We start from the raw sequence: 15796 nt of genomic DNA, 5'->3' as shown, positions 1-15796 counted from the left end.
CGTTTGAAGAGGATCCTAGATAGTGTCCACTTTCCTTTCCAGTCCTTGGTGAAAAGGGAGATTTCCCATCTTTGAAGTAGGTATAGGTAAAGATCTCTAAACTAGTTTCCCTACCCCCTGGAGGTCTTTCCTAAATTCACTTCATTTGGATCCATATGCTGGAAAAAATTCAATGGATGATAAGCCAAGTGGAGAGGGCTCTAATATTGGTAGAGTGCATCTTACCGTGGTTGAAGAAGTGCTAATCCATTCCAGACTTCACAATTACTCTATTTTTATTGATCCCTAATGTTGTGTCTTCTAAAAATAACGAAGTCTTAGAGAACTACTATTGGGAGGGTGTGAATCGTGATGGAGAAGGTGACCAAGTCAAGTGAAAAGTAGCTAGTCTTCATCTTCCCAAGGTGTATGCTGGCATAGATATAGGCAATATGAAGCAAAATTTTGTTGCCCTGTGGCTTCCAAATACATGCAACCACAGCAACTGGAAAAGTTCTTAGCATATCATTACTAAGTAGATTCTCATTTCAGTGATCAATATCGTGGGTAGCTAGAACTTTTTGGGTGGATAGGCGCCTAGAGTTATAGCCCCTTTCTAAAAGAAGTTTCAAAGGGTTTTCAATCTCATCGAGCTAAGTTGTTTTCACTAAAGATGTGTGGAATACTGCCAATACTATACTAGTTAATCGTTTAAGTCCAAAAGCTCTTTCCTTGATGGGATAGCGGGGATGACAAGGGCTTCTACTTCTCTGATGGACAGTATGTCGGTATCTCCCTCCCTTCCATGTGTGTGGCTAAGGAAGCTGTGTTCGAGAAGAATGGCCTCTTTACTTATAATCTACACGTGGAAGTTTCAGGAAGCTGATGTTTGAATCTTGGAATCTTAGACCTCATCTTAGTCTTAATTATATTGGTACTTAAAAGTCGTATATGCAGTTTGTTTTGGGCCACAGAAATTTCTTCACAACAGCATAGAACAAATGTTGATGAGATGGAATTAAGCTCGGCCAAAATTTATGTGGGGCAGTAATATGGTTCAATCTAAGCAACACAAAAATTACTCTTGCAGAATGTGTTGTACAAATCCATGCGATCAAATCAAACTGAGACTAAAAAGACAGTACATTAACTAAATCATATCTCTTGTTGACCAGAGAGAACTCCACTTCATGAATACTTCAAAAATTGGAAAGAATTACTAGCTCCAATAATGAGATTAGTTCTCTTACACTAATCTAGAGTTCCTACCAATTCTATCCCAATAATCATCCCAGCTACATCTTTAAGGATGACAAGTTTTCTTCTTTTCGGTTTTTGTAAAAGAAGATAAATATTATGATAGGGAATCCCAACAGAAACAACTACTAAACAGATAATATAGGCAGAAACCGGAAAAGCTATTAGAGAATCCCAATATGTGATATCTGAGAAAAGTAGTATCACAGTACAACTCAAATAATTGATGAAGTTTGATGACTACACGTAAACATGAAAAAGATAAGGATCCATATAATCTCCTAAGGAACAAAAGATCATGCCAATAAACTATAGGCAAATAGCAATAAAAATAACACATTAAAATTCTTTTAGCCATACCAAAACAGAGCACTAGATTCTACTAGCAAACCAAAATGAAAATAACAACAAAACCAGCATTTTTCTCTCAATTAAAGCCCATACTCTACCTCACTGTGACAATGTCATCAATCTTCAAAATCATTCGAACACACTCTGTAGCTAGAGTGATTGCACTTGTACTTACGAGAAGTGGCTGAACAACATTCTCCTCCAAGATGTTCGTGATCTGCCCCTTCCTTACATTAATTCCAGTATTGATCTCACCCTGAGCATGACGATTCCTCAGTTCTGTTACAATGGTGATTGGGTTCAACCCAGCATTTTCAGCCAAAGTATATGGGATAACTTCAAGAGCCTCCGCAAAGGAACGAACACAGTAACCCTCCATGCCATGCAACACTTTTGCCCATGCACCCAGCTGCCTTGACAGCTCAATTTCTGGTGCACCACCACCTGCAATCAAGAACCTTTTATTTACCAAACATCTCACAACGCACAGGGCATCATGCAAGCTTCGCTCAGCCTCATCAATCACTAGTTGGTTAGACCCCCGAACAAGTACAGTAGCCGTCCGCCCCATATCCTTAATGCCCGTGATCTTAACGATCTTCCCGTCTCCCATTGAAGCCTCCTCAACAAGCTCTGCATACCCCAACTTCTCAGCACGGAAATGTTCAATATTTGCAATTGGAAGACAATTGAGAGTCTTCGTAATGAATTCAATGTCATCGCGCTCAACATCCTTGATCACCAAAATCTTAGCTTTAGCAAGGTAATGAAGTGACAAATCTGTCACTGCATCTCTCAAGATACTCTTCTGAATCAACAATACGTTACACCCAGTTGCTCTAATCTTCTTAATCATACCTAAAATGTAATTTCTCTCCTCTTTCAATATCCTATCCATCTGAGTGTAATCCGAGACCACAATACTCTGCTCAATGTCAGTTTTAGGTGGTGAAATCTGGAATTGAATAACTGCAATCTTAGCATTCTCCATTCTGGTCGGTCCACCAGCCGCATGACTTACCTTCTTGTCAAACACCAATCCCTTCACAAGCACAGTATCATCCACGGTCCCGCCCAGCTTCTTCACAATCTTAATATCTCTCAAATCAACCAAATCTGGCTTACCAGGATCAACAACCGAGAGCACAGAATCAACAGCAAGCGGAGCAAGCAGTGTCGAGTATTGACTAACAACTTTACTATTAAGCGAAGTACTCGCCGATTTAATCAACGACTCTCTATCCGAAAGCTCAACGGGGACAGCCATTGCCGTCAACACATCAACAGCCTTAATGGCGGTCTTATGAAGGGAATCTGATATTACAGTGGGATGAATCCCATGAGACAAAAGAGAAAGACACTGTTTGAGAAGTGAACCTGCAATGACGACCACCGTAGTCGTACCATCTCCAGCAGCAGAGTCCTGAGACTTGGAGAGTTCGACAAGCATTTTAGCAGCAGGTTGGAGAACTTCCATTTTATTGAGAATGGTGGCTCCATCATTAGTAATAATGACCTCACCGGAAGCCGTGGAGATCATCTTGTCCATGCCCTTGGGGCCAAGACTAGTACGAACAGCATCGGCGATGGCTCGAGCTGCTACGATATTGGCGTGTCGAATGTCCTCTTTGCGCTTGTTATCAACGTAGGACTCGGTTTTAGAGGATCGGGGCTGAGGTACAGCGGGAGCCGCCATGGATGAGAGAGTTGGAGCTCAAAGGATCCGCCGATAGTACGTGAAAAAATGGAATAAAGCGAGGGAAATTGAGAGGAGATGTACACTTAGAAATGGCTGTTCGACAAAACCCTAGAGAGCTGAACTGAGAACAGAAGAGACTAGAGAGGGAGGGAAAATTGCCGAAAAAAGAAAACAAAATGGGAGAGTTTATCAAAGGTCAAAATTGCCCCTGCGTACAGATTAAGTAATCACTGTCCTAAGGTTAGGATAAGAATAACCCGATCTGGTTAATTTAAAATTTGGGTTGCATTTTGCTTTATCGAGTTAGGGTTAGAAATTTTGTATCAACCCAACCCAATCATATATATATTTATATGTTTATATTTATATTTTATTTTATTATTAATTTAGCAAATAGTAAATTTAAATTTGACCTCACTTTGTTCAACACAACTTGTAACGCCCCACATCTCTTTCCGACTCACTCTCTCCCTCTTGTCTCGGCTTCTCAACTCACGCCCCTCATTGTTGTCAGCTTCTCATTTCATCATCTTCGATCGTCTATCCTTTTCAGTCTCCATTGTGTTCCGCTGGTATTTCATTATTTTTTATGTTCCACACTACATTGCCATCGATGTAATCTATCGAATTTATGAAACAATACAACCCAATAACTTAACCGCTAATCAAATTACCAATCTAATCAACCTAAAAATATGAGTAAGATTGGGATTATTCTCTAACCAAACTCAATCCATTTTTAGTTCTATGTAAATGGAAGGACTCGCAATGAGAATATTTAAGAAATAGTTTAAGATATTGAAAAAAAAAACTATAACAAAATCCAGAGTACAAATTCTCATTTTGTTGAAATTTCAACAGCTGTTTTTAATATAATTTGGAGCAAATATTACATTTCAAAATTCTTATTGATAGCAAATGAAAAATAATAATAAACTATATTATAGATATATATTTGATTTTATCGACTCTTTTATATATAATTTTGGTTCTCTTTTGGTTCTAAAGAATATTGGAAGGACAAAGAAGCGATATTCTTTCTTTTTATTTCTAAACACAAATAGTAACTTCAAAATTCTAGAATTTAAAATTATCTGGTTTTGGTTTGATTTGATTTGAGAATCCACAAACCTCCCTCAAATCCATATAATTCCTAAGTTTCAGCCCTTAATATTTATTCCAAGGAAAACCCACCAGTATCACTTAAAAAAACTAAGGAAACATTACAATTTCAAAGAATCATTAAAACCTTATATAAAACACACCAAGAAGAATTTGACCATGATCCTCTCCAATCAACTCTCCCACACAAGAACATTTTATGAACAAGTACTTCGGAAGACTCGTTTACCTGAGGAAATTTTTACTTGTAAAGCGTTCAAATTATACCGAAGCACTAAAATCACAAAACATCAGTACACATTCTATGGTGATTTCAACTATTCAGAAGGAAATGCTAATATGAAATCTACAAAACAAAATAACTAATTGTAGTTGTATCCACGAGACGTGACTTAGCACAACCCATCCATTGTACCGTATCCATTCCAATTTTCTACCGTTTTCTTCTACTTTTTTTTCATCACAAAGTACTAAGAAATAAATAAACTCAAGCTTCATCATCATGTTTAGTAGCATCGTGAAGCTAGTGCAGAACAAAACCTCCATGACCATGTGGACACCAAAAAAAACATTCAATTACAGGGAAAAGAGCATGATAGTTGAGGCATATGGATTGGATTAACTAAGAAACTCTACGTTGAATATACGATGATGAAGCAAATCAAACTTTACACTCATAAATAGAAAAACACCTGTGTATAAAGTTGGTATCCAAACAGATGGAACCCATCAATAATTTTAGTTTCATTTAGAATATAGCCAATAATGCGATCAAGCATTGACTCCATGGAAAAACAGCTCCGAGCATGCTAGGCCTTTGTGCGCCAGCTCATGTCAAATTTACCATAAGTTACCCTGCTCAACATTACAAGTGTTTAAAGTCAGTATGAGTATAACTCGAATAAGACAACTGTTTAACCATGCTACTTATGGCTATTATGGAATCCAAACTTTATTATATTATATTGCCTACAAATTCTAAAATGTGGTTTCAGAATTACAATGAGTTCCAAGGTGAAATTTTAATTTAATCATATATTTACTGTAATACTTTTTGTAAATGTTCGCTAAAGCTTCTTGACTTTTATTATATGTTAAGCTTGGAAGAGCCTATGGAGTTCCGTTATTATCAAGGCTAAATATATGTTTGTTTTCTTTTTATAAGAGAGAATTTCATTAATAAATGAAACACAAAGATATCCAAGAGAACAAAGGAACCAAATCAAATGATATACAAAAGGTGTTTCCAGTTTGCAATAAGGGAAGTAAAACAGACACTGGCATTTTAGCGCTTTAGAAGACTCATATATTTCTCCTTGAAGATAAGAGCTTTTATTTCATCTAAAATCTTCCACAAAACCGCAGAGATAATGCACATCCACAATTTCTCTTCGGAAACTTTAAAAGGAAGACCGATGAACAGTAATCTGACGTCTGAACCAACTAAAAGTGTCATTTGGTAAGACCACATTCCAGTCAAAAGGTTAATATATGTTTAAGTCCATGATGTTTGGGTGTTCTTTTAACTTAGTTCCTTGTGTTTTCCCCCTCCAGAGCTTACAATGTAGGAAAGGTTCCATGCACATATTATCTCCGTAGTGGCATTGTTCTTTTTTCTTTCTGCTATTCTATTAAATCGCCCTGGGAGGATTAGAGAATGTGAATTTTCTTTTGAAAGATCTTAATTCAGTGATTTGGAATGATTCATTATATAATTAAACCAAAACCTTTCTTTGGAAGCTTAATTACAACAAATAGGTTGCAACGGAGGATTCCTTATATACACTAGTCGTCATGTGTTATGTGTGAAAACCTAGTGTTGAATTGCATGGTCACCTCTTCATGCATCGTCCATTTGCATCCCCTTTTTTGGATTGTTGTTTGGGAAGCTTTTGGATGGTCTATGCCATTTGCCAATATCGCTTATGATCATTTCAGGTCTGTTTTTGTGAGTCATCTTGCTCAGGATTCTACGAAGATTATATGGCTAGCTCTCACAGGTATTTCTTTGGCCTCTTTGAACAAATGGTCGTATTCTGGATATTTCCTTTTCTTTTGATCATTTTATGGACATGGTTCTTTCTACAGCTTTCTTTAGGTATAAAAATCAATAGTCCCTCTACAGCTTCTCTATTTAGTGTCAAATAAGAGATTTTTTCGTAACTCCTCAATAAGGTGGTTAGAATTTTACTTTTATGTTTCCTTAATTGATGAAATTGTTTCTTTGTTAAAATAAAATTGAAACAAATAAACAAAACTACGAGAAAAATCATGCTTTACTCAACAAAGAAGAGAAAATAGGAAATCAAATCTCCACACAACCAACCTCACATATCAAAATTGTTTAATTGCTAGCAGAAGAAATATCGGTGACTTTTCCTACAGCAACTGTTTTCCCTACAAAAATAAAAAAAGAATACAATAGATATAACTACAAGATTGTTATGATAAAGATTAGCATAATGAATTCATAAATAAGCAAACTGATATTTGTTACCTTCGGTACGAAGAGTAAATCTTCCAAGCTGAGGAACATCAGAAAACTTCTCGATGCAGATCAAGTTATTGACCTGCAAGGTACCATCCGCCGCTAATTAATAACTGTGGGACTTAACTAATTCCACAATAACCAATCAATAAATTGTTCAGCACAGACACAATGACAGGTCAATTTCTAAAAGCGTAGAATTTGGAAAAAGAACAATTTTTCTCTATAAAGAAATGAAATATATATATATATAAATTCATCTTCCATATTATATTAGAACAGCTCAAAGAAGTTTATGGCTAGAGATCAAATATTTCTCATAATGGTTAATAAATGATTAATAACACACACACACACACCCCTTTCCGAGGATATAGCACGGTTGTCTCCAATTTATACTTAGTGAACCAATGCTCGTCAATGTCTATTATCATTGGAAGCTGGATTTCAGAAGAAATTTTTCTAATTTGGAGGTGGATGAGTGGGCTACTTTATATGACTCATCATATGCTGCCTAATGCCAGGCCAAATGATAGAGATGATGGAGATACTTCAATCAACAATAGCAAAATCTATTAGATAGAAATTGTTGATAACAAAATTTATTGGTGATATAAGCTTTTCGTTGATAAACTCATATTAGAGATATGAGGTATATCAATAGATTCTATCAGTAATTAGAGTTTTAGACTTGTAGACTTGTATAATTTGAAGTCATGATATCCATCCAACTATAGATTCCAAATAATATAGTGAAATCTATCACTTAAATAGAACGTTACCATTGATAAACTTTTATTGTGTACTTTTAAGTTTCAATCATAGATTCCAAATAATATAGTGAAATCTATCACTTGAATAGAACGTTATCATTGATAAACTTTTATTGTGTACTTTTAAGTTTCAGTCATAGATAGCTTAGCTACAGTTTGGTTTATTTTACGAGTTGCAAATTAATTATTTACAAAAAAGAAATAGAAGGAAAAGTCATATCACTCTGTTGATACGAGTCTCGTTGACAAACTCACAACATTCTGCTGATATGAGTCAATGAGAAGATCCCTATCATTCCAGTTGGGACAGGGTTTACAATATCTATTTTAAAAAACACTAACATCTGCCTGAAAATTATTCTCACTTAAGAAAAAAATATTCAAAATTCCAAAATAACTTATCCAGGAAAAGTTGTCTAGGACGTGATGACACTCAAAATACTTCAGTCAGCATGTGGTAAAACATTCCAAGCCTTGTCTTGACATATATCAACTATTGGGTAAGAAATTGAACCTGGACACGGCACAAAATAACTGCACCATTCTTGACAAAGAGAACTTTCTTTTTCATAGGTTTCCTAGTCTTCGGATCAATCTGCTGTAGCAGCTCTATGATCTCACATTCTTCAACAACAGCATGAATGTGAAGTACGGCCTTATATCCAGCTGTAAATATTGCCTAAAGCAGTTGAATGACTTAGTTTACAATTTTGCATCACTAAAGGAGGGGAAAAAACCTTAAGTTTGAATCATAAGCTACAAGAAGAAACAGAAGACGAAGTAACAAGTTCAAAATTATTACTCACATTATCCAGCAGCTCAAGAATCTGCAACTGTGCAATAAACTCAGAAACAGAGGGTATTGGCTTCGCTGCAATTTTTTTAAGGGAAGGGTGCATTTTAGTGGAAAGAATAGGCAATAATATAGTGTGGAAGATCACATTGTTCATGACTATGGAATTATAGAGAATTAAAAATGGCAATAACGCTGTAATCAACATCAAAGCAGAAGCATCAAAGTTAATGCTGTAATATTAAAGATTATCCAATAATGGTATACTAGGGTTTTATGATTTGAAAATTTTGTCCACCAACATCAGCATGAGCATAGAATGACAAAAAAGCTCCTAAAGTATTTACTATTTAGGAGAAAGCATGGAACTTTTGATGGCAAGACAAGAATTTCATAGCAGATGAGAATCTTGAAGAGAAAACTGGAGCACCAGTTACAAGATAGTCCTTATGGTCAAGAGTCAAGGCTGCAACTAATTGATTTGAAAGGTAAGTTATAGCAGGAGCAGTTCCCATCTCTAGGGGAAAGTGATACCTTATCATAACCTGCCTGCTTCACCCATTTCTGGATTCATTAATATCATTTTAATATTTTAAATTTCTCTGGCCAATGTTGAGATCAACTAATCCTTCGTAATAGCTTTATAGATGGGCATTGAGTTTATTTGACTAAAACAGTAGTAAATTGAATGGAAAATAGTGATTACAATTATACACTATTACACCAGCAAGCTCAATTTTTCAAGAATAGCCAATAGCCCAGAGCTTTAGGAGTCCAAAAATTAATTTTCAATTGACCCTAATAAAATGTAATTCACTGTCAAATGTGCCTATGAATATTCTCACATTTTAGGATGTTTAAGTTGTAAAGTTGTATCCCGTACTTTCATCAAAATGGGATAACTACTTTGCATTGAAGACAAATTACAACCAATTTGATGATTTTTCATCATCAAACTTAATTCTGGGGAAGGAAAAAATACTGATCATCATAGACCTCAACCATGCATACTCAAACAATAAAGAAACACAGGAAGAATAACAGAACCATACCAATGCTTGATAGTACAAACCCAGACATTATATCTTCTTCTTCAATTCCAGATATTCTAACACGAAGATTTTCCCCAGGTCCAGCACTCCGAACTTTATTTTCATCACACATCACAGCAGTAACTTTCACCTGTATCTGTGTGTGCATAAAATCCCCAATCCCAATTGTAAGACAAAAGGCAGAAAGAAACTTGAAAAAACCCAAAAACAGTAAGTTCTATAGCAAATACCTTATTTGGCATTAACAATAAGGAATCTCCCTCACGAACAGTACCAGATTCCACTTTACCCATCACAGTTGTTCCCATGTCCTTGAACTTGTCAATGATAGGCATCCTACAAGTTGAATATCAATTATTTGCATTAACTAATCAGGACAGCACTCTGTAGAAGGTGTTGATAAATTTGCAGATGTGCCAGAAAGAACAGTTACTTGTGGAAACTTCAGGTGACTTTTTACCAGCTTGATTTTGTGTTTGGGTTTAGTTAGTACTCATAGATCTAAATTTGGACAATTTTTTGTAGTGAAAGGACTTTCTTTGTTGATTTTTATGTGTTTTATTGGTTGGTTGGTGAGAAATTTTTTCATTGGGGTATGCAAAGGTGTTTACTTCATCATATATTCAAATCCAAGGTTCAATAGAATGAATTTAGATATCAGCGTTTATGGCGAGAAAATGAGATATTTATACAAAACCACACTTTCATTGAGAAAAAATGAAAGAGTTGAATGAGCGTACAAAAAAAATATAATGTTATAAAAAGAGCCAAAGTAAAGCAAAAAGAGGCTCCAATCAGCAAAATAAGCCTAGGGGAAATTACAAAAATCCTTGTGCACAGGAGCTTAAAAAGAGACATGAAACCTCACAAGGTACCAAATCTCCTCCAAGTTCAGTATTATCGTAAATGTGAAGTTCCCCAAAATACTATTAGTATGAAGTCTTCATGAAAGTAGATGTTTGTCCTAGAACACAGCTAGGGACAAAAAAAATCTTAAACTAATTACAAGCAAAGTGAAGTAAAGAACCCATATGATAGGATGTTGGGAATTTGCGGCTAGAGTTTTAGAGGGTGGAAGTAATCACCTAAATGGATCTTTTGGATTTCTTGGTGGACCTTCAATCATATCAAGGATTTCAAAGAAGCACGGACCATCCCACCATGGGCATACTTTCTTATCCACTCTTGTTTTCATATTAACGCCATGAAGACCAGATATAGGTAAAAATTGGACATCTGCAAATTTAAACAATTATAGGACCACGTAACTAATCTACAATTTGTATCTCCAAATTCACGAATCAATATTGACAAACAAGAAAAGGAACATGGAGTCCCTGTACGTCAACAACTCCAAAGCATGTGTAAATTGAAAGCCTACCAAAAACAAGTTAAGTATGTGACTTTGGCATCCTAAAAGTTATGGACTTCTTTCACTATACCCATGATTCATGAATGAACACAAGTAAAAAGTGAAGATGCAAAAAACAGGCTCCCTATTACTAGTTAGAAATAATCATTAAAGCATTAATTCCTCAAATCATGATTGATATCTTCAATCTAACTCGATTAGTTCCTAAAAAGTTATTAACTTGATTTTCAAAAAGAAAAACACCCAAAAATCCAAAAGACACCTTTTATACAATCGTGAACTTAAGAAATTGCAAGAAAACTATTGAATAAGAAAGCGACAAAGAGAACAAAAATAAATTAAAAATAAAAACAATAACTGACAGAATAACACATAATATTGCTGTACACGGGATATTTTTACAGTACCTTTCTTTACATTGTAACCAGAAGACCTCAAGAAGGGTGCCATCTTGGACTCTATCTCATCATACCTGCAGATAGCTTCCAACAAAGTAAGGAACCAAGCCAGATGATAAAATAAGGGGGAATACGGGGGCGAGGGAAAGGAGGTTAAAAACACCTTTCTTTTGACCATTTAACAGTGGGATCGTCCATCTTATTCACTACAACAAGAAGCTTAGCAACACCCAAAGTTTTGGCCAGCAAAACATGCTCACGCGTCTGTCCACCTCTCTCATATCCAGTTTCAAATTCTCCTTTCCTGGCAGAAATTACCTTCAAACATAGAAATCCAAAGAAAACAAGTCAAGTGCATAGATACAAACGTACAGTGCAGCAAAGGTACCAGAATGCCAAGGCACAGAAAACTAGAAAGAGTAACAACTCACCAGAACCCCTATATCAGCTTGAGATGCCCCACTGATCATATTTGGAACATAACTTTTGTGACCCTGAATCAAGACAGAAGAAAAATATGAAAAAGCTACCACACCATAAATCACACAGATAATACATAATTAAGCAAATAGAAGAACATTAAAGAGAGAGAGCAGATAGAAGAGGAAGGAACACCTATATGAAAAGACTTCGAATAGTAGGTACTATTTTTCCTGCCTCTCAAAAGTTTTGAGTTAAAACTCCTTACAAAACAATGCAATTTAAAAAGGATTCACCTGCCTAGAGTTGGAAAAGGAAAACTGAAAAGTGATTACTAATCGTTCTAAAGAAAGGTAAGAGACAAAGTCTCTAGAGAGAGATGAAACATAATTATGAATATTTTAAATCCTCATTAGCAACAGAAAAAATGGGTCCAGGATAGCATTGGCCTTTAAATCGATCTGAAGAGGAACGTTGATCATAGAATCAAACAAAAAAGTATTTAGTCATTCATACCCAATCCCAACACTAATCAAAAGTTGAACATTGAATGTTTTTAAATGCCCAAGGCGCACTAAGGCACAATGGCCCTCTGGCCTAGGCTTAAGGCAAGGGGCTTTTTCTCGTGAGGCGAACTACATATAAAAATATTACATAACAAAGAGAAAGCATAGGTTGAAGTGGAAATATGGAGAAAAAAAAAAAGACCCCAAACACAAGAATTTTTGCATTTAGGCTTAGTAAACTTGATTCCTTTAGTTGGTAAAGAAGGATTATATTTTAGAAAAAATGAAAAAGCCCCAGAGCCCAGGGCTTGGAGCCTTGGAGCTTCACAAAAGGCGCTCCTTATGTTTAGCATTCACTTTATTCCCTCTGTTCATTCTTAATCAAAATGTGCCATAGTTCACTTCTTCTCATAAATATTAAGTATTATAGCACACAAAATTATGATACTAGTGATATCTACGAGCATTGTAGAAATGTATAAATACACTCACCGGAGCATCCAAAATTGTAAACCTTGTGGTCTCAGTTTCAAAATGCGCTCGACCCACTTCAACAGTTTTCCCCTACAATTACCAAAGCGAAAATGGATTAGTGATATAATAACATGGAATCTTCTGGCCATTAGTATTCGTCTTAAAAGTTACTAAGAAAAGAAATATATAGGAATTCAGCATGAGAGATAAATAAGGCAAAAACATGTGTACATTTTTTAGAAGCCAACTATACATCATTATGACTTGACAAAGAAAGATATCAATCAAAAACGATACCTTAACTCTCTCCTCTTCATTTGTGTCCATGATATACGCCATGTACCTAACCGAAGTAATAAGAAATAACAATAGAAGAAATGAAGTCACATTACATAGAAGAAATAACAAACAGATAGTGTTTGGAACTATAAGAATTCCATTAAACACAATTGTCTAAAGAGACATCATAAGAAACGGAGTTCACCTAGAACCATGAAGTATACATTTGGCCATAAAAAGTTGAACTTAATTTTCTTTTTCTATGAGAATTTAATTTCAATTTTAGAAAAGAGATTAGCCTTCTGCAAAATCTACTAAAATTTGTTTCCCTAAAACAAATGAAGCCTAATATGCATGATTCAGTGACCAGCCAACTTAATATTAAATTGAAGAATTGGAATTAGATAAACATTATTCATGGCAAAACAGTTAGTTAAAGTCAGGAAGTGAATCATACCAGCTTTCTCTGCTTTTATCTTTTGCTTCTTTTTCGTACTTTTGGATTGTACGCTCATCAACCTGATTGCTGAGGAAAAGTATCTGGCCTCCAATTGTAGACTTTCCAGCATCTATCAATTTTGATTTGAATGAATACTTAAGTGAACAGAGGAATTAACAAAAACAAGCTATTGAAAGGAGATTTGTTAGGTGTAAACAAACAGTAAGCAAACAAGTGAAAAACAAACTAAGCCTTTAGAATCCCAAAACACTAGAATAAGCATATGGGGCTCATCAAGTTAAACATGACCAGTGACCAAATGATTAGACTTGATGTTTCAGAATGTAACGTAAGCTAGCATGTGCAACCCTGTGGTCATACATGCTAACACATGCACACCTGCCAAATAGTTTACTTACCAACATGACCAATGAACACAACATTCAAGTGTCTTTTGCGATCCAATTCCAAATCCTCTTCAACTTCATTTTCATCAGCCAACGAAACTTCCTTCTCCTTAGCAGATGTGTTCTCCTTCACTGTAAAAGTAGCGCAATTGTTCATTCACAGTAAAGAAACTGCAAGAACTGCTTATACAAACAAGTATAGCTTAATGGCAACTAAAGAAATATCCTTAAAGCAAGCAAGTCTGTCTGAAATAAAAATAGAAATATCATTCACCATCACCTTGTTCTTCAAGGTGGTTAGCTTGGGTTTGTTGGGGATGATCCTCTGCCACCAAATCCGAAATTACCCCATTAAAGTCCTCAAAAAAGTTATATGTGATTGTATTCTTGGAGTAACTGATATACATCAGTTCTTCCATCAAATATATTGGCATGATTGAAAGCAGACTAGTTACACGGATCAACAAACAGTCCATCACTCATTCGTTCCTCCTTTACTAAAAGCTAAAAATTATCTTTTAATTTACTGCCAAACAATACGCAGGAGAAATATGTCACAGTGACTAGTAAATTGACCAACCTTCTTCCATCTCATCGGACTTCACAATTTCTTCTGTCTTCACATCTGGATTAGGAACACCATTATTAACTTTGGTATTATAACATTGAAGAGCCAAAGAGAAAATACAGTGACTTCAGAAAATTGACTGACCTTCTTCCAGATTTTTGGATTCCCCAACATCCTCCATCTTTGCATCTTGATTAGAAACCCCATTAACATCTTCAGTAAAGTTCCAAGCATGGCAGAGTCAAGGAGAAAAAACAAAATTAGGAAAACAGCAAATCACTGGGGTCGTGTATATGAATCGTTTGAAATGATCGACAATGCCAGTCTGCTGAAATTTCTGTACCTGGTGGATCAAGTTCTAATGCACGAATTTCCTCCTCGATATCTGTTAATTTTAGAAACAACACAACTCGTGAGTAACATAAAAATCTGACACAATGTTGTTTTACCAACAAATTCATCCAGAAGGCATGTACGGTAGTTTGCCTCCATTAATTGATTGCTATTGAGTGCTGGAAGAAGATAAGTAAAAGCATGCAACTTAAGGATGCGATGAACATGACTAATACCAGTTATTAACATCCAAGTGAGTTTCTAAAATCTTGATTAATCGTAAACCAGAAAAACCATTACAAGTAAATAAAACTGAAGATTCCGCGAAAGCTAATATAGCGGGAAAAATCAACAGTTCAACAAATCAATAATTCCCTCCGATAGCTAAATTAAACAACAGGATGAATTAGTCAAAATCAATAGATCCCGCGTATTAGTTTCTGGAAACCATGCAATATTTTAAGTTGGATGGATAGTTACGGGGATGTTGAAGGAAGTGATAAGCAATAGAAAAATGGCGGAAGATGCGAGATTCATACCCATGGAAGTGTCGCCGTAAGCTGCAGAGAAGTAAGTCTAGGGTTTCTCGTAGCGTAGTGAGCAGGAAGAAAGCTTCACGAGGTAAGATGAAGCTGCAAGGGGCTTATGGTACAGATGCTTATATCTGATTGATTGATTCTGCGTCTGTTACCCGGCGACCCGGTTCATCCGGACCGAGTTGGTTGGCTCGAATTGTCTTTGTTAACCGGGTTTAGATTAATTGTATTTTCGTATTTTCACACAACACTTGCCTTTGGATTAATGTTGTGATGTTTTTTTCTTCTCAAAATTACATCACTTTGTAACGGTTTAGAGATGATAGATAAACCAAATGGCTTGTCGAATAAATATTGTGAATAGTGTATATCGTTGATCGACTAGTCTCTCTCGTATTCATTGAAACCACGTGTTTAATATTTTGTATTTGATAAGCTTTGTTGTCTAACTAAATGTGACGGATTGAGTATCTACTTACATTTCAGTAGGCCTAATGCATTACATCTAGTTTAGATACTCATGAATGAAGAGATTGCAAAAAGGATCTCT

General features: G+C 35.6%; 2 protein-coding genes across 3 annotated transcripts; both read right to left on the bottom strand.

Moving 5' to 3' along the window:
* Positions 1-1400: 1400 nt before the first annotated feature.
* Positions 1401-3472, bottom strand: LOC103500729 (T-complex protein 1 subunit delta). Its single transcript, XM_008464168.3, has one exon. It carries the CDS (start codon positions 3281-3283, stop codon positions 1682-1684), a length of 1602 nt encoding a protein of 533 aa, XP_008462390.1. The 5' UTR covers positions 3284-3472; the 3' UTR covers positions 1401-1681.
* A 1414-nt stretch (positions 3473-4886) lies between these two features.
* On the bottom strand, positions 4887-15394 carry LOC103500812 (eukaryotic peptide chain release factor GTP-binding subunit). Of its 2 annotated transcripts, XM_008464282.3 has the most exons (20): positions 15250-15394; positions 14721-14762; positions 14522-14590; positions 14390-14434; positions 14090-14134; positions 13822-13941; positions 13421-13532; positions 12982-13027; positions 12703-12774; positions 11716-11778; positions 11448-11602; positions 11294-11358; positions 10600-10750; positions 9745-9850; positions 9515-9650; positions 8476-8540; positions 8184-8348; positions 6906-6978; positions 6735-6805; positions 4887-5263 (listed from the first exon to the last, which is right to left on the bottom strand). In XM_008464282.3, exons 1-19 carry the CDS (start codon positions 15251-15253, stop codon positions 6753-6755), a joined length of 1587 nt encoding a protein of 528 aa, XP_008462504.1. In that variant the 5' UTR covers positions 15254-15394; the 3' UTR covers positions 4887-5263; positions 6735-6752. The 2 variants fall into 2 exon arrangements, with proteins under 2 accessions (XP_008462504.1, XP_008462576.1); XM_008464354.3 differs by lacking the exon at positions 14090-14134 and having other exon boundaries at positions 15250-15393.
* Positions 15395-15796: the final 402 nt, after the last annotated feature.

The sequence above is a fragment of the Cucumis melo genome, chromosome 12 (genome assembly GCF_025177605.1).
Source record: "Cucumis melo cultivar AY chromosome 12, USDA_Cmelo_AY_1.0, whole genome shotgun sequence".
Classification (NCBI taxonomy): domain Eukaryota; kingdom Viridiplantae; phylum Streptophyta; class Magnoliopsida; order Cucurbitales; family Cucurbitaceae; genus Cucumis; species Cucumis melo.
This window is presented reverse-complemented; position numbering and strand designations above follow the sequence as displayed.